General features: G+C 39.2%; 1 protein-coding gene across 4 annotated transcripts in view; it reads left to right on the top strand.

The window, feature by feature from the left end:
* Tusc3 (tumor suppressor candidate 3) overlaps positions 1-19,185 on the top strand; it is a 141,063-nt gene that overhangs the window by 57,858 nt on the left and 64,020 nt on the right. For all 4 annotated transcript variants that reach the window (XM_085844013.1, XM_085844014.1, XM_029480733.2 and 1 more), the window contains exons 4-5: positions 3,922-4,062; positions 7,960-8,100. In XM_085844013.1, the coding sequence (XP_085700139.1) occupies positions 3,922-4,062; positions 7,960-8,100 (282 nt within the window). The remainder of the gene's footprint in view (positions 1-3,921; positions 4,063-7,959; positions 8,101-19,185) is intronic.

The following is a 19,185-nucleotide window of genomic DNA, read 5'->3' as shown; positions in this document are numbered from 1 at the left end:
GAGGAACAACAATATGATCTTACCAGTACCCCCAGAACTCCCTGGGACTAAACCACCAATCAAAGAAAACACACAGTGGGACTCATGGCTCTAAGTGCATATGTAGCAGAGGATGGCCTAGTGTGTCATCAGTGGGAGAAGGGGCCCTTATTCCTATGAAGGCTCTATGCCCCAGTATAGTGGAATGCCAGGGCCAGGAAACAGGAGTGGGTGGGTTGGTGACCAGGGCGAGGTGGAGGAGGTAGGGGATTTTTGGAGAGGAAACTAGGAAAGGGGATAATATTTGAAATGTAAATAAAGAAAATATCTAATTAAAAATTATGTAGTGGTTTAATTAGAGTTGAAATGTGGAGATGTTGATAATCCCATCATTATATATTTTGTCCTTTTATTATAGTAAAAAACACTTTGATTTCTATTTAAAGGAAATGTGCTTTCTAGCACAGTGTCCAAAATCAAACATTAATCTTAATTTGATATTACATATTGCTTAGGTAGTATTTCACACGGGCTTATGGCATTTCATATAGTGTTAAGTGCAGTTTATTTATTTTATATGTGTATGTACATGTGTGAATGCTTGTTTGTATTCATATGTGTATGACCATGCTTGCATGTTTTATTTGTTAATATATGCCATGACTTCCATGTTAGTGTCAGAGGACCCCGTTGTGGAGGCACTTCTCCGTTTTAACCTTTTCATGTCTATGTTTGAGTGGGACATTAAACTCAGTTTGCCTGGCTTGTATAGGGAGCACTTCTTCCTCTGAGACCTCCTGATCCTGTTTTGTTTGTTTTTGAGATAGGCTTTTTCGCTGACCCTGGATATTGGAAATTTGGCGTGGTTAGCTGGCCAGCTGGCTCATGGATCCAATGGTGTCTGCACCCCAGTCTCCATGCTGGGGCTACAGCTGTGAGGCACTTCATCTGGGTGCAGGGGCTCTGAGCTCAGGACCTCATGCTTCTACAGCATACACTTTTCCACTTAGCTATCCTGTGTGCTTCTGCCACAGATACACTGTAAAATAGTCTGTATTTATCACAAGTATTTTCTCCCTGTTATGGCCTAGATCTCTACCACAGATGCTGCTGGTGTTGAAGCTAGAAATCACCTATGACCCTATGTGAGACAGAGCATCAAAGAGACTCCCAGGATGAGTCGCTGATCACTGTCTTCCTCCTGTGAGGAAGAAATAGCAGGAAGGCCTGTGCTCAGAGACGGCAGTGGGGAACAGGAATAAGATAGTCTCACATAAGCTAGGAAGAGGAGCTTCCCAGAAACCCAGCCCTGCCAGGTCACCTTGATGGTGGACTCTCATCTCCAGAAGTAGCAGAAAATAAGCTGCTCTTGTTTATGTTACCTACCTTGTACAGCAGCATTTGTAGACGTGTGATGTACTCACATGCACAGTCTTCTCATTAGACAGAAACTTGGCTTTGGGCGTGAAGATGCTAGTCACCATGGAGAGCACCTTCTTAGGTGTGGCATCATGTCTGCTTCTGTTACCAGCAGTGCCCGCTGAGCACTTCATACATATTCATTAGGGCTGCCTCTTTAGGAACCTGTTGGATATGGCATTGTTGCCATGATTATCACTTGTTTAGAGCGATAATGCATCCGGATGTGGAATAAGATAGCGGTTCTAGCACACAACATATTTCGTGTCAACCTATTGTATGAGCCTTTTGGGTGAATATGAAAACAAACATCTCCTCCATACAGCTCTATTGCCAGAGCCTTTTCTGCTAGCAGTTGCTTTCTGCTTTTATAACCATCTGGAAGGCCTTTGGGAATCCTTTAAGTTTCTGCTCTCCCGGCTTTTAATGTTGTTTACTGTTCAGGTCGCAGGAGCCTCTCTTTGTTCTCCAGGAGGTATTATTTCACTTCAGAGAAGATTCCTGTATGATACATTCACATCATGTGTACTGTATATGTGTGTGTGTGTGTGTGTGTACACATGCATATATGAGACATACACAATATACTAATGATATGGTATGTGTTGTATGATATATTAGAATTTGTCAGGTTTTTACCATGAGAACAGGTTTTATGATTTAGTTTTATAATGAACTTTTCAAAGTTTCTATTAAGATTACTTATAAAACAGTTACTCAGGAGTCATTTTCAAAGGAGGAAACTTCTGCAGCATTGTGCTGTAATTGAAATGGTGGGGTGGAGGTCAGGTCAGACGGTCTAGCTTTACCTCTTCATAGCTGAGCACCTTGAAGATTTCATAATCCTACTGTGCTCTCTCTCTCTGTGCAGACAGGAAAAAGGACTTTTATGATTACTACAATGAGATGTTAATGTGTGAAGATACTTAGTTGTATCCCTGATGCATGTTTATAAAATAATTCCTATCATATATATAAATTAATAACGACTTTAGCATCTTCAAACTACAGTATTTTTGCAGAATTTGACTAAATGTAAATTATATAGAAAGAAGAAAAAGTTAGGCTAAACAAATTGAAAATCAGGAAAAGAAACAACAATAAGGTAATCTCCAGCTATATTTTAGGGAAATATAACTACCACTGTACCTGCATGCAGTTGCAGAGCAGCCGGACTCTAATATGTGAGTGTGAAGAGCGCCCTCTTCTATAGCTGTGGGAGGCAGAGCAGTGAACGAAGAGGAAAAGGCCTTTTTATAAAACTGCATCCCCCTTGGGGACAGAGCTCAAGGAAGAGCTCTTATGGCTTAGTCACCTCATGGAGGTCCCACTGTAACAGTAGCAATTTAAACTTAATATGACAGCTTTGGGGGTGGCAGGGATAAACAGAAAACATAGAGCAAATTGAGACCTACCTTTCCCTCTTTAACAGGAGGACTTAAGATAATGTGGTGGTAAATAAGAACGTTTGATAGCATTTGCAGTAGTGTACATGAGAAACAGTTGATAGAGACATACTGCTTTTCAGTTCAGGTTTTCCTTGTGCTAAGCTGTTTGAAGATCTATAGTTGTTACTTGGGCTATTTTCTGAGTAAGGCAGCCACGGCCAGCATTTGTTTATGGGCCAGGATCAGTTTTGCCTTGACTGTAAGCATGGTCCTCCTTGTTCTCACCTCTTGCCAACCACCGTCTGACATGACACTTGGTTTTGATTCTCATTATGTGAATCTCTTTGAGTTTTATTTTATTGTCTTTTTAATGTAATCCCCATATAGGAGCTATTTAATATATTGATATTGTAGTTAGTTTCTATGTCAAATTATCCTACTAAGTATTTAATAAACATTATACTATGGCAGTGTTCATTTTAGTATATTTTCTGAATAGGTATTTTCAATAGAAAAGTTTTCTGTGCTTAACCACTTTAAAAACAATTAAATTAAGAATTTGAACAGAACATGACTGCATCAAAGATTTATCTTATTTTTGGTATATTCAAGTTGTTTAGAACAAAAATATTTGTTTCCATCGCTTATTGACCATCAACGAAAAAGAATAGTCTTTGCATTTTGAGTAGGAGATTGGATTTGCAGGTAATGTGTTTGCAGTCCATCCTTTAGTGTGCTCCCACGTGCCCAGTTCCAGTGACTGCTGAAGAAGCAGAGTTAATCCACACGCTGACAGAGCCCATTAGTTCTGTTTTGTTCTTGTAGACTTTGCATCATCTTAATCATAAACGTCTAGAGAGACAAGGAATGAAAAACTAGTCAAAATACCAAACCAGGAATGTGAATAGTGTGTTAAATGTGACAGTTCAGGCAGCTTAAGCAAATTCAGCTATTCTCTTCACTTAATAGTGCATCAAAATGAATAAAAATAGAAATTAAGCTTCAGAAAGCCATGCAGATTTTCTTAATAAATTCTTTCTTTTGGAAATTCACACAAAAATGTAGAAGATGTTGGATGAATAATATTGAATGTTGTGGTGCTGTTATAATTAGCATTTTATCACTTGCTTTGCAGCTCAACATGAACTCCGCTCCCACGTTCATGCATTTTCCTTCAAAAGGCAGACCCAAGAGAGCTGATACTTTTGACCTTCAGCGAATTGGATTTGCAGCTGAGCAGCTAGCAAAATGGATCGCCGACAGGACGGATGTTCACGTATGCTCATATTCACTACAGTAAATACTGTGTGTGTGTTTGTGTGTGTGTGTGAGAGAGAGAGAGGAGAGAGACATACATTTACATATGTCTAGGTTAATTAGCTTGGTTTGCTTGGCTGCAGTAATGAAGTTGCAGGGGTTTTGTTTTTTATAGTTTATCTATGGAGTTCGCTCTTTTTCCTTGATGAGAGAAGATTTGTCTTCTTCCATGCTAAGGATTGAACCCAGGACCTGGTGCAGTTGGAATATTCTACCAGTCAGCTCCATTCCTAGTCCAAGAAAACTGGATTTAGCAGCTGTAACTGTTACTTGAATTGTAATTAGTCAGCTCATGCATTGCTGCATGATGATCAATTGATATTCTAAACAAACACTAAAATGTATATTAATTAGAGTATAATTTATGGAATGAAAAAATACAATGAAAATGGTTTAATATTATTAATGATCAAGGGATTTCAAACCAAGGAGCAAGATTTTTTTAACACATGTATTATATATATATATATATATATATATATATATATATATATATATGGGAAAAGATTTGGAGCTGTGGAGAATACCTGCTACTGTGTGTCACTGTTGGGACTGGCACTTGTTGTCAGCATTTATACAACATGAGTCCTATGTCTTTTTCACTTCATTTAACTAAACAGTGCCTCTTCTAGGAATTGAACTTAAGTATGATTTAGATTCATAGCCCTGAAAAGAATGTAACAATATTTATTTTAATGAAAAAAGTTGGAGACAAATCAAATGTCTAAAAATAAGACTTTTATTGGAGACATTGAATAAGCTCATAGTTTAACAAGTACAATGTCAATTAGAAAAGTAATATGGACACTATGATCTGGGTGTTTTTAAGCAATATTGTGTATATAGATTGAGACAGATCATTTATTCTGAATTAAATTAACCAAAATTATGGTACGTACTAATTTGTTTGTGGAGGGTTTGTGGGTATTTTTAAATTACTTACATATTTTTTATGATGAGCTCTATAAAGCTGCTTATAAAATTATAAGATATGTGAGCTTATATAACTACATATAGTTATATAATACATAACTATAAGCAGTTATTTTAAGTTATTCATAAACACTGAAGTTTTACTAAAAGATCTAAACATTTTTCTGAAACAAGATCGTTGTCTCATGGTAATAAAACCTGTCACCTACATGATTTTGTCACCTGTATCATTGGTTTTAATGATACTTTGATGAAAATAAATTGTTTCCTAAATTTGTTCATTTAAAAATATTTCACTATATAATGTACCAACAATGTGTGATCTAGTTGGTGGGAGACATCAAGGATTCTACTAAAGTATTATCCAACAGTACTCACAGTTTAACAAGTGCAATAACAGGTAATGTCAGTCAAGGTAATTAATTCATTACTAAACTACTAAGATTTGTATCAGAGAGGAGGTTTAGAGGATAAGAGCTCTTACTGTTCTTACAGAGGACTACAATTCATGTCTTTTTATCTTAAATTGTTCGCTCATATTTTACTTTCTGAGCACAGTTTCTCCTCCCTTCCCCTGTTCCCTATCCACTCCTCCTCTGTTTCCCTCCAGAAATGGACAGGCCTCCCAGGGATATCAAACAAACATGGCATATCAAGTTGCAGTAAGGCTATGCACACCCCCTCATACTAAGACTGAACAAGGGAACCCAGTAGGAGGACAAGGGTCCCAGAAGCAGGCAAAAGCCTCAGAAACAGCTCCTGCTCCTTCGGTTAGGAATCCCACAAGAAGACTAAGCTACACCACTGTAACTTATACAGAGGGTCAAGATTAGATCCATGCAGGTTCCCTGATAGTACTATAATTTATATACAGAAGGCCGAGATTAGGTCCACACAGGCTCCCTGACTGATCAGTCTCAGTGAGCTCCTAGTGGTCCAGATTTGTTGATTCTTGGAGTTGTCATGTGGTGTCCTGTGACCGGTCAGGCTCCAATCATCATTTGTCCCCCTCTTCCTCAGAACCCACTGAGTTCCACCTAATGTCTGGCTGTGAGTCTCTGCATCTGTTCCCATCAGTTGCGGAATGGAGTCTCCCTGATGGTGATTATGGCAGTCTTTTGTCTGGATTTCTCCAGTCTGTGTGCAAGGCCTCTAGTCTAGAATTCCCTTTTTATTAGTACCCATGTTAGGCAGCCAATAATCAACCACCTTTAACTCCAAGACCAATGGCACTAATACAGTTCTCTCACTTCATCGGGCTCTTGTAAACACATTCGTACCACACACACACATATACATAAGGTTTTTTTGTTTGTTTTTGCGTGTTATTTGCCTTTTTGGAGAGGTTATGCATAGAGTGCCTCTCACCTTTAGAACCTTTCCCCTGCTAACACTTCCCCTGTCATGCCTGTTTCTAATTTATTGCTATTGTTAATTAGCTAAGTGCTCAAGTTGCCTGCGATTTTAGCACCACTCCCCTTTATCCTCAGGCTCTTGGTCCCCGAGACATGGCTCCATAATTATTTTCAAAGTATATGCTTATTTTCTGGTACATTAACTTTCTCTGGGCTCATGTTTTTATTCTGTGTTTAACCTAACATTCCAGTTAACCGTTTCATAGAGTATCCTTCCTCCTTTCCATAGAAATGTTCCCAGAACCCAGATCTGAAGTTTATAAGTCAGGAGTTTGTTCCAGTTGTATGTCTTTGTAAACAATAGCTTCTGTAGGTTAAAGTACAATAATATGGATGTGAGCTGGCAGCCCAAAAAGTAGAATAAGTATGAGCATATCATATTTTCTAAAGACCTACACATATATCTTGGTATATCTGTGGCTCATAAACTCAATAAAGTACCAAATCTCAATTAGAAATTAATACTAATAAACATTTCTTTAAAGAGAACATTCATATGTCTAGTAAGTACAGAGAAAAATGTTTGTTTGTTTGTTTTTTATGATTCCATTGCATGCAAACATAAGCCAAAGTGGGGGAAAGCTTTATACCCAGTAGTGTCTGAGGACAGTATGGTGGTGGTCGGTGTCTGCAAGGAAGTAGCTTAGTTGGATATTGCCGTAGCCCTGGAGGATGCACACTGCTACTGGCACTTTGACAACAGCCGCCCAATTCTTCAGTTAAACATGGAGCTTCTGTGTTATCTGTGAAAGTGTAATGAAAGCATGGATACCTGAAACCTTGAATGTGAGCATGCCTGTGCATATATGCTGTAGCTGCATGTGCAAGGAGAGGTCAGAGGCCAACTAGGGTGACTGCTGGAATTGCCACACACATGCTCAGTTAGACTTCTGGGGAGTGTTTGAGCAGCTTTATTAAACAGTCTCTAGTTGATAGAATTCACATGTGCCCTACCTTACCTTCTCACTAGCTAACGACTACCTCCTTGAGTTGGTTAGTTGTGTGATCCAGAGCAGCTCTAGACTGAGTTTCAGGTGTAGTGTTGCATACACTTGAGTAAATGAACGAAAGGAAGAGACTCTTTCTGTATAGCCAAGATGCTCAAAGCATGTATTGTCATTCATTAAGAGCTCAGTAGACAGAGTGTCAAAGCTGGAGGTGAAGAGTATACTGACTGTCATTTCCCTGAAGTCTTTGTGTTGGTGATAGGAGAGCTGTAGGCCAACTGTGATTCAGTGGCTAGCCCCAACACAGGAGTGTATGGACGCACAGAAGAGAGTTAACAGGTCATTAAGGATAATATCACAGAGAGGTCAGGAAGTTGGGGGCAGATCTGGGAGGCGTTAAAAGGAGGAGCTGGAAGTAAATATGATCCCAATACATGCATTGTATGTAGTTCTCAGGGAAAATTATAAGTTAAAGAGAGTAGTGACTAGAACATGATTAAAAAGAAAGTATCAATATTTGTTTTTCACTTTTTAAATTATCATTGTGTTTTTATTTTGCAGATTAGAGTTTTCCGGCCACCCAACTACTCAGGCACCATTGCTTTGGCCCTGTTAGTTTCACTGGTTGGTGGCTTGCTTTATCTAAGGAGGAACAACTTGGAGTTTATCTATAACAAGACTGGTTGGGCCATGGTATCTCTGGTATGTTATCAAGTATCCTGCTACCTCTGTTCCTTGTATAGTTGCATTTTATAATAACAGAATGAGCCAGATTATTATTACTTCAGTGTGAAAAATCACCAAAATGAGATGTCATGCTATTTCTATAAGTAAAATAGAATTAATTTACCATTCAGCTTAAGCTATGGGTATGATTTCTTCTATGTTTCACTATTAAAATATAATGACTCTAGTATGTGGCACATTCCAAATATTAGAGAAATGTCCCTTGACCATATGTATATCTCTATATATGGTAATGAATCAATAAGAATTAGCAATTTGGACTAAAATGTGAGCTGAAAGGATTTTGGCATATACTCATTCAATTTGTTTCTCCCTGAATATATCCACTGTGTGACTGTTATACTTGTTGTATGTAAATGAGACATAGAACTTTCTGTAATGACCCAACTGTGGGGGTACAAACTGGTTACCACACACATACAGTGCTGAGTTGTACATGCTGTTATAGAGACCAGCAGGGAGGGCTGTAGGAATACACAGACCAGGTACTTAGCCTGGCATGAAGAGGGAATGGAATTCTGATTTTTTTTTTTTTTTATGGCCAGTGAAAGGAGACATGATTGTCCAGAGAAAAAAACAAAACAAAACAACCTGTTGTAGCAGTGGCAGAATGGGAAACACAAGAAGGCATTCTAGACACATGCACCACGATTCAACTCAGGTTAGAAAGTAGCTGTGGAAGAGGGGTTTGAATGATATTAAGACCAATTCAGAGAGCATGTTCTTATTTTATGTTTTACAGAGCTGGGTTTTTGTTTATGGCTAAAATCATGCATTATTTTATTTTTTAAATTAGCTAATAAAAGGTCCAGCAAGGTGTTGCAGTGAGTAAAGGCTCTTTCTGCTGAGGCAGTCCGCCTGAATCCAGTCTTCAGAGTCCACACTATAGAATGAGAATGCCAACTCCAAGTTGTCCTCAGACCTCCACAGAATCTGACATTTTCTGAAAGACAAATTGTCCCCAGGCCTCCATATACCCTGACACCGTGTCCCTCAGAAGAATAAGTGAGAAAGATTAAGAATTAGAGGAAGTGAAATGAAACATAAAATACCTTCAAAAAGGACATGATTACTATTTAATACCTGAATTGGTCAAAAGATTAGTGTTAGAATAGAGATTACAGGGATGAATAGATGGCTCAGTTGTTTAGTAGCACTGGCTGTTCTACAGAGGTTCTGAGTTCAACTCCTAGCACCCATGTGATATCTCACAGCCAACCACCTAGAACTCTAATCCAGTGGGATCTGATGTCTTTTTGTGGTGTGCAGATGTGGTGTGCAGATGTATATGCAGACAACCATTCATGTACATAAGTACATAAATAAACAAGTCTTTAGAAAAGAAACAACCCCCCTTAAAAAATATACATTATAAGTAGAAGAACAAAATCTATGTTATAGAAGTAGGCTTAAACTATTACTAGAAAATAAAAAATATATCTTAATACATGAATGATTATTTTTCATTTATTAGTTGATCTGAAATATATGATAGGAAAGCAAAATTGGTATCAGTGGATTAATGGATTGTCTGGCTTATTGCATATATGTATATTTGCAGATTATAGTAATAGCATATAAAGGCTAACTTGACCTTGGCTTGGCACTATGTCATAAGTGGTTCAGTATCACAATGAAATTAATGAGGATTAGCTTTCAAACATGTTGTAATGCTCAGAGGAACAGCTGCAAGAAAAAAAAAAAAAACCTCGGGGATCTAGGAAGCACTCCAAGTCAGGAGTTAACGTGGAACCTAATTGTGTCATTGGAACAGAAGCAGATGTGAAAAGAACAGAGGGAGAAGGGCAGTAACATACAGATAATGAGAAATTTAAGCTCAGCCATGTCAATGTACTTACTGTATTACATGCAGATGAGCTGAGCATCTAATGCAGAAGCAGAGATTCCCAGACTGGATCTAATAGTGCAGAACCAAAGCTGCCTGAATGCTGACACGGAAAGAACGCTTTGAAGGCACTTAATGCTATGCAGGAATGTTTACAGAGACTTCACACATGGGGAAGTCCATGTAGTCAGGCACTAAGCTTTATTTAGTATATGTATCGCATTTCTTTCATTTTTACATGACAGTTGTATTCCTGGATGGAGTTTTAGAAGAAACCTAGAAGCTGATTCTAAAGGTCATATAGAAAGGCTAAGGTTTTGGAATATTGAGGTATTTAAAAAAAAAAAGAAAGAAAATCAAAGGGCTTATATTAGCTGAACTTTGACTAACTATAAAGCTATGGTAATTAGAATGGTGTAGAATTAGCCTTTGGCTTGATACGGAGATCACTGCAGCAGAATGCTGGGGACTGAAACAATCCACACACATACATGTTCAGTTCACTTTTGAACACAGGTGCTAAGTAATAAACATGAGCAGTACAGACTTGTCCAGGTAATGCTGGGAAATACCTAAGTGCAAATGAGTCAACAACTAGTCAAGTCTATGCAGTGTGTTCAGTGGCTTATGGAATGATGTGCAAGAGCTTAAGTGTCACTCCTAGAAAATCACAGAAACCCATTGTAGCAAAAGCAGAATGAACATGTAAATGAAAAAGGATGAATTATTCTTTATTAAGGTTAAAACATTCTGTTCTTTAAAAGATGCCCTGAAAGTAATTTATAATACACAGAGCAAATGAAACTCTGTGGGAAGCATATGGTAAAGGACATATTTACATATAAAGCTGCTTGGCGATAAGGAAACAAGTCTTGTGTTTAGCAATAGCCTGTCTGCTTTTACATAAGATGGGATACATGTCCTCAGTGCCACACAAGGGTAAAAGCTGAAGAGAGTGAGAGACTCCACACAGAAAATGTCCATAGACTGGACATAAAGGAGTAATGACGTTCAAACCGATTAGAGTTAGCAGAGCATTGGTAAGTTTTTGTTTATGGGATTGAATTTAGTGTAGATGAAGAGCAGGGATAATCAACGGTAAGGAATTGAGAAAAGCTGAGAGTACAGGGAGTCTTCAGACAGCTCAGCTTGCTTTCAAAGCTGCTTTCCACCACCCTGCTCTTCCATTGATCACAACCTTTGGATTCCTGAATTGACAGAGCAGTAGGGGCTTTGGAAGTAGCTAGCTGGCTCCACCTCCCACTAGAGGGCTTTTTTTTTTAGTTAACAAAATGAATTGTTTTATATATTACATCCCAACCACAGTTTTCCCTGTCTCCCCCTCCCCCTCCCCATCTGCTGCTCCATTTCCTACTTCCTGTTAGAGTCTGTGTCTGTAGGAAAGGATCTAACACTTTGAGGCAGGCCATTCACTCAGCTGCCTTCCCCATACATACCAGTGCTGAGTGGAACCATAGCAGACTCTCTGTACAGGACTTTGGTGAGTGCCTTATTCTACATTTTTAGCAGGCCATATTTGAAGCAGGAATCCTTGAAATCTGCCACTCCATCATGAAGCCAAAGTTAAGTATCTTGCAGACAATACAGAGGCGGGACTTCCCCAGCCTTTGCTGTTGCTGTCTTAGAAGTTTGGATGTTCTGAAGGTGAAGTCTGTAGCACCTGATCCCATAGGGCATCTCTTAGGGAGTTTGTCAGGATTGCATCTTTCATTTGGAAGGGAATTGATCACATTGCTCAGTTTTCTTGGGTCTTTTCTCAAGAGTTTTACATTTTCCTCCATTGAAATTGTAGGTGCGTGTTTGAATCCGGGACCACTTAAGGGCTGGTGGTCCCTGGGTATAGTGGCTGTGTTTGATCCTGTTGTTGGAGGACTATGAGAGCATCTTGTATATTTTCCCACCATTTTTAGATTTGTTTTTAAGGTTTCTCATATAACCTGATATGAAACTTGACTAGGCATGTAGAGCTAAAGGGAAAGACAGACCTAACATTTTGTATACACAATGCACAGACACTGCCCACAGCCTGTTAACATTGCTGGGGACATGTGATTGGAATTCCTGTGGTCAGTTTCCAAAGTGCCCATGAGACCCTCAGAGTCCTTTCATAATTTCAGTAGCACTACCAAGAATGTCTAAAGGATGTGTCTTACTCCTCAAGAACTGCATCCTGCTCAGCTACAGACATTTTGACTTGCTAATTTGTTGTCTTTGCAAGTGTCCCATTAAGACAGGTAACAGAACTGTGAGCAGCAGCCTTTACTCTCTTACTGACCCGTGGATACCATGTGATAAAGAAGGCATATCCAGTGACATGCAGCTGCGTTAGCCCTACAAAATACAACTGCATTTTGGGGTTTAGGTGGTTAGTCAAGGCATAGGAGTGAAAACATCTGGTGTGAGAGTGGAGGAACCCTACACAGTGCAAATGTATCTTGGGGGTGGAGTAGTTAGGGGAGGTTTAGCAGTAAAAAGGTCCTGGGCAAGAGTAGAGGAAGCTATTTAGCTAAGGTCTGCTCACTGAGGTCTCTTGTTAATGTTTTCATGGAACTGATACATGCCTTATCTGAGGAAGCTGAGTTGACTAGGGATTCTGCTATTCGTACAGGCACGCATAGCATGGTATTGGCGTCCTTAAATCCTTGACTAGAACTCCCTCCAGAAAATCTTGGTGAAGTGAATGTACACCAACATAGCATGGGAAAGGCACCCCACTGTTCTCCTCTGCTATGAGCCTTTTAATTACCTATGCCAGCCTTGAAAGATGAACACATAGGGTTGACTTGGAGCTGAAGTCTTCAAATATTAAACAGAAAAAGCTAAGGTGGCTGGAAGGCAAATGGAATTTAAGATGTAAAGAAAGTGATTGGATACATTATTATTATGTAATGATTAAATGCGGATGAACAGTCTATGCCGTTATGTATTGAATATATTATTAATTGAGTATCTGGGAGGTTTTCCCATAATCTGTATGCTGTTTATTCATTTCTTTTTTATGGAGTCCCTGGTATAAATGGTGGAGCTATTTTCTGAGCTATAGGACATTATTTCAGAAAGCTCTTGTACATATTCAGGTCTTGAAGTATGTTCTCCATGTTTTTACCCCCCTGACATTTCAGTTTCCTGCATACATCAAGATGTCTAATCCAGTTTTAGTTGTCTCATTGACTCATGTTGAGACTCTTTATCCAGTACTGGAAGAAAGACTATCTTTTCTCTGGTGTGTGTGTATGTGTGTGTGTGTATTAATATATATATATATATTGATATATATTAATATATATATATACTTATATATTAATATATAATGGGGTGTATATATAAATACTAATATATATGTATGTATATATATATACATATATATAAAATCGTGTGTGTGTGTGTGCGCGTGTCTTTGTGTGTGTGTGTCTGTGTATGTGCATGCATCTTTATTAAAAGTCAGGTGGATGTAGCTACCTTATTTCTTTATACTCTTACCCTATTGATCTGCAGTTTGCTTTGTGTGTGTACCATGCTGTTTTTGTTACTTTGGTTGTGTGGTGTTATTGGAAGTCAGGTATTGTGAAAAATAAATATAGCATTGCTCTTTTAGTGCGAAATTTATTTGACTCTCTGAAGTATTTTTTGTTGTCATGGGTTTTAAGATTTTTTTTTTTTACTCTGTGGATTTTGTCATTGAAATTTTATAGGCATGACATTAACCTGTAGATTGCTTTTATCATGATTTCTATTCTAGAACATAGTTACTTTAAGTTAATTTGTGTATGTTGAAACATCTTTGAGCCTCTTGACTGGTAGATAGCTAACCCCCTTGATATGTGTTTGTGTACAGCTTTCCAGTACTTAGTGGTGAATTTTACATGTGTTTTTATCAGTGTGATTGGCCTATAATTCTCTTTTTTTGTTTTCATGACTTGTTTTTGTTATCAAAAGAATATTGGGTGATTCACAATAATTTGAGTGTTTCTTTCCTCCCTGTTTTGTGTAATAATCTGCGGAGTGTTGTCAGTTTATTGTAAAGGTGTGCTGACGTTCAGTGATGAGCTTCAGCCTTTCTTCATTTGGAAGGGTTCTTTACTACCAATTCAGTCTTCTGTTTAAATTGTTCATGAGTTTTGGTTTACTTTTGTTTGTATAAATTTGCTTATTGAGTTTGGATTTTCCAAGTGTTCAGGAATATGGGATTTTCTTACTTTCATTAGTATCAGTTGTAATGTCTTTTCTCCTTCACCTTCAACTTTATTATTTGGGTGTCTGTTGTTCTTTTATTGGCTCTTATGTCACTTAAAGAACCAGCCCTTTCTTTCATTGTATTGTTATTTTTGTTTTTTCCTCAGCATTTGCCTTGACCATTTCTATTTTCAATTTGACTTATTTTTATTTTTTTTTACAACATTAAAATACAAAGCATAAGCCGAGCATGGTGGCTGGTGGCGCACACCTTCAATCCCAGCATTTGGGAGGCAGAGGCAGGCAGATTTCTGAGTTCGAGGCCAGCCTGGTCTACAAAGTGAGTTCCAGGACAGCCAGGGCTACACAGAGAAACCCTGTCTCGAAAAACCAAAAAAGAAAAAAAAAACTTCAATACATAAGTGTTGATACTCTGCTAATCTTTCAATTTGTAGATTTGTAGCTATATAAATTCATTTTAAAACTGTTTTTATTGTATCTCACAGTTTCTTATATATCAAGGCATTTTATGTGTTAATGTTTATTCATTCCTATTTGCCTCCTGATTTCTCAAAGAGCAGTTTGTCACTTGAAGATGTTCTGTCACAATGAGTTTATATATGTGTTCTGTCATTTCTCTTGTATTTCTCATTTTAATTCATTGTGATCAGATGCAGTGCAGTACTTCCCTCAGTTTCTTCTTTCCTCAGATCGGGTCTATTTTAGAGAAAAGTTCCACGATCTACTGGAAGGGGCTTTGCAATGTAGTGGTTTGAAAATTTACAAATGTTGGTTATCTCATTTTCACACAAATTGTCCTTTACCTTCAATACTTCTTTGTTGATGGTCTGTCTTGATGACATAGTAGTATGTGTTGGGATCAGTATCATTTTTACACACTGGTGTTTATGAAATTGGTGTGTGTATGTGTATATACATATACATACATAGAATAGTGATACAGTCCTTGAAGGAACTGCTCTTCTTTTTCTCTCTGTTTTTAAAAATTCCTGTTTTATTTATTTCCATTTCAAATGTTATCCCACCTCCCCAGCCTGGCATTACCCTACACTAGGGCATTGAGCCTTCCCAGAACCAATTGCCTCTCTTCCCATTGAGGGCCAACAAGGCCACCCTCTGCTACATGTGCAGCTGGAGCCATGGGTCCCTCCATGTGTACTCTTTGGTTGGTGGTTTAGTCCCTGGGAGCTCTGGGGGTACTGGTTGGTTCATATTGTTGTTCCTCCTATGGAACTGCAAACCCCTTCAGCTCCTTGGCTGCTTTTTCTAGCTCCTCCATTGGAGACCCTGTCCAGTCATTGGCTTGAGCATCCACCTCTGTATTTGTCAGCCTCTGGCAGAGCCTCCCAGGAGGAAGCTGTATCAGGCTCCTTTCAACAAGCACTTGTTGGCATCCATAATAGTGCCTGGGTTTGGTGACTGTATATGGGACGGATCCCCAGGTGGGGCAGTTTCTGGAGGGCCTTTTCTTCTGTCTCTGCTCTAGACTTTGTCTTCATATTTCCTCTCTAGAGTATTTCTTCCCCCTTCTAATAAGGACCGAAGCATCCACACTTTGTCCTTCCTTCTCTTGACAGCTTCATGTGGTCTGTGAATTGTATCTTGGGTATTCTGAGCTTTTGGGCTAATATCCACTTATCAATGAGTGCATACCATGTGTGTTCTTTTGTGATTAGGTTACTTCACTCAGGATGATATTTTCTAGTTCCATCCATTTATCTAAGAATTTCATGAAGTCATTGTTTTGTTTTGTTTTTAATTAGATGTTTTCATTATTTACATTTCAAATATTGTCACCTTTCCTGGTTTCCTCTCCAAAACCCCCCTATCCTATCCCCCCTCCCCCTGCTCACCAACCCACCCACTCCTGCTTCTTGGCCCTGGCATTCTTCCTATACTGGGGCAAAGAACCTTCACAAGACCCAAGGGCGTCTCCTCCCATTGATGACCAATTAGGCCATCCTCTGCTACATATGCAGCTAGGGCCATGAGTCCCACCATGCGTTTTCTTTGTTGGGCAGGTTAGTCTCTTGGAGCTCTGGGGGTACTGTTTAGTTTATATTGTTGTTCCTTCTGTGGGGCTGCAAACCCCTTCAACTCCTTGGGTCCTTCCTCTAACTCCTTCATCAGAAACCCTGTCCTCCATCCAACGGATGACTATGAACATCCACTTCTGTATTTGTCAGGCACTGGCAGAGCCTCTCAGGAGATAGCTATATCAGGCTCCTGTCAGCAAGCTCTTGTTGACTTCTACAGTAGTGTCTGGGTTTGGTGGTTGTATATCAGATGGATCCACAGGTGGGGCAATCTCTGGGTCATTCCTTCAGTCTCTGATCAGAACTTTGTCTCTGTAACTCCTTCCATGGGTATTTTGTTCCCCCTTCTAAGAAGGATAGAAGTGTTCACACTTTGGTCTTACTTTTTCTTGAGTTTAATGTAGTTTGCAAATTGTATCTTGGATATTCCAAGCTTCTGAGCTAATATGCTCTTGTCATTGGTTGCATATCATGTGTGTTCTTTTGTGATTGGATTACCTAACTCAGGAAGATGTCCTCCAGATCCATCCATTTGCCTAAGAATTTCAAAAATTCGTTGTTTTTAAAAGCTGTGTTGTATTCCATTGTGTAAATGCACAGCATTTTCTGTATCCATTCCTCTGTTGAGGGACATCTGGGTTCTCTCCAGCTTCTGGCTATTATAAATAAGGCTGTTGGCAGGAGTGGTGGCGCATGCCTTTAATATCAGCACTTGGGGTGCAGGGGCAGGTGGATTTCTGAGTTTGAGGCCTGCCTGGTCTACAGAGTGAGTTCCAGGACAGAGAAACCCTGTCTTAGAAAAAAAAAAACAAACAACCAAACAAAAATAACAAAAACAAAAACAAACAAACAAATAAGGCTGCTATGAACATAGTGGAGCATGTTTCCTTATTACATGTTGGAACATCTTCTGGGTATATGCCCAGGAGTAGTATTGTTGGATCCTTTGGTAGTACTATGTCTAATTTTCTGAGGAACCACCAGACTGATTTCTAGAGTGGTTGTACCAGCTTGCAATCCTACCAGCAATGGAGGAGTGTTCTTCTTTCTCCACAACCTCACCAGCATATGCTGTCACCTGAGTTTTTAATCTTAGCCATTCTGACTGGTGTGAGGTGGAATCTTAGGGTTGTTTTGATTTTCATTTCCCTGATGATAGGTGCATCTCAGCCATTCAGTATTCTCCAGTTGAGAGTTCTTTATTTAGCTCATACCCCATTTTATAATGGGTTATTTGTTTCTCTGGAGTCTAATTTCTTTTTTTTTTTTTAATTTTTAATATTTTTATTACATATTTTCCTCAATTACATTTCCAATGCTATCCCAAAAGTCCCCCATAGCACCCCCCACTTCCCTACCCACCCATTCCCATTCTTTTGGCCCTGGCATTCCCCTATATTGGGGCATATAAAGTTTGCAAGTCCAATGGGCCTCTCTTTCCAGTGATGGCCGACTAGGTCATCTTTCGATACATATGCAGCTAGAGACAAGAGCTCCGGGGTTCTGGTTAGTACATCATGTTGTTCCAACAATAGGGTTGCAGATCCCTTTAGCTCCTTGGGTACTTTCTCTAGCTTCTCCATTGGGAGCCCCGTGATACATCCAATAGCTGACTGTGAACATCCACTCCTGTGTTTGCTAGGCCCCCGGCATCATCTCACAAGAGACAGCTATATTTGGGTCCTTTCAGCAAAATCTTGCTAGTGTATGCAATGGTGTCAGCGTTTAGAAGCTGATTATGGGATGGATCCCTGGATACGGCAGTCTATAGATGGTCCATCCTTTCATCACAGCTACGAACTTTGTCTCTGTAACTCCTTCCCTGGGTGTTTTGTTCCCAATTCTAAGAAGGTGCACAGTGTCCACACTTTGGTCTTCATTCTTCTTGAGTTTCATGCGTTTATCAAATTGTATCTTATATCTTGGGTATCCTAAGTTTTGGGCTAATATCCACTTATCAGTGAATACATATTGTGTGAGTTCTTTTGTGATTGTGTTACTTCACTCAAGATGATGCCCTCCAGGTCCATCCATTTGGCTAGGAATTTCATAAATTCATTCTTTTTAATAGCTGAGTAGTACTCCATTGTGTAAATGTACCATAATTTCTGTATCCATTCCTCTGTTGAGGGACATCTGGGTTCTTTCCAGCTTCTGGCTATTATAAATAGGGCTGCTATGAACATAGTGGAGCATGTGTCCTTTTTACCGGTTGGGACATCTTCTGGATATATGCCCAGGAGAGGTATTGCTGGATCCTCCAGTAGTACTATGTCCAATTTTCTGAGAAACCGCCAGACTGATTTCCAGAGTGGTTGTACAAGCTTGCAATCCCACCAACAATGGAGGAGTGTTCCTCTTTCTCCACATCCTCGCCAGCATCTGCTGTCACCTGAATTTTTGATCTTAGCCATTCTGACTGGTGTGAGGTGGAATCTCAGGGTTGTTTTGATTTGCATTTCCCTGATGATTAAGGATGTTGAACATTTTTTCAGGTGCTTCTCTGCCATAAGGTATTCCTCAGGTGAGAATTCTTTGTTCAGTTCTGAGCCCCATTTTTTAATGGGGTTATTTGACTTTCTGGAGTCCACCTTCTTGAGTTCTTTATATATATTGGATATTAGTTCCTTATCTGATTTAGGATAGGTGAAGATCCTTTCCCAATCTGTTGGTGGTTTTTTTGTCTTATTGATGGTGTCTTTAGCCTTGCAGAAGCTTTGTAGTTTCATGAGGTCCCACTTGTCAATTCTCGATCTTACAGCACAAGCCATTACTGTTCTATTCAGGAATTTTTCCCCTGTGCCCATATCTTCAAGGCTTTTCCCCACTTTCTCCTCTATAAGTTTCAGTGTCTCTGGTTTTATGTGAAGTTCCTTGATCCACTTAGACTTGACCTTAGTACAAGGAGATAGGAATGGATCGATTCGCATTCTTCTACATGTT

Source organism: Mus caroli, unplaced genomic scaffold (genome assembly GCF_978045245.1).
Source record: "Mus caroli unplaced genomic scaffold, Mus_caroli_1 scaffold_10, whole genome shotgun sequence".
Lineage (NCBI taxonomy): Eukaryota > Metazoa > Chordata > Mammalia > Rodentia > Muridae > Mus > Mus caroli.
The sequence above is the reverse complement of the archived record's forward strand: the minus strand, read 5'-3'. Positions and strand labels throughout refer to the sequence as shown.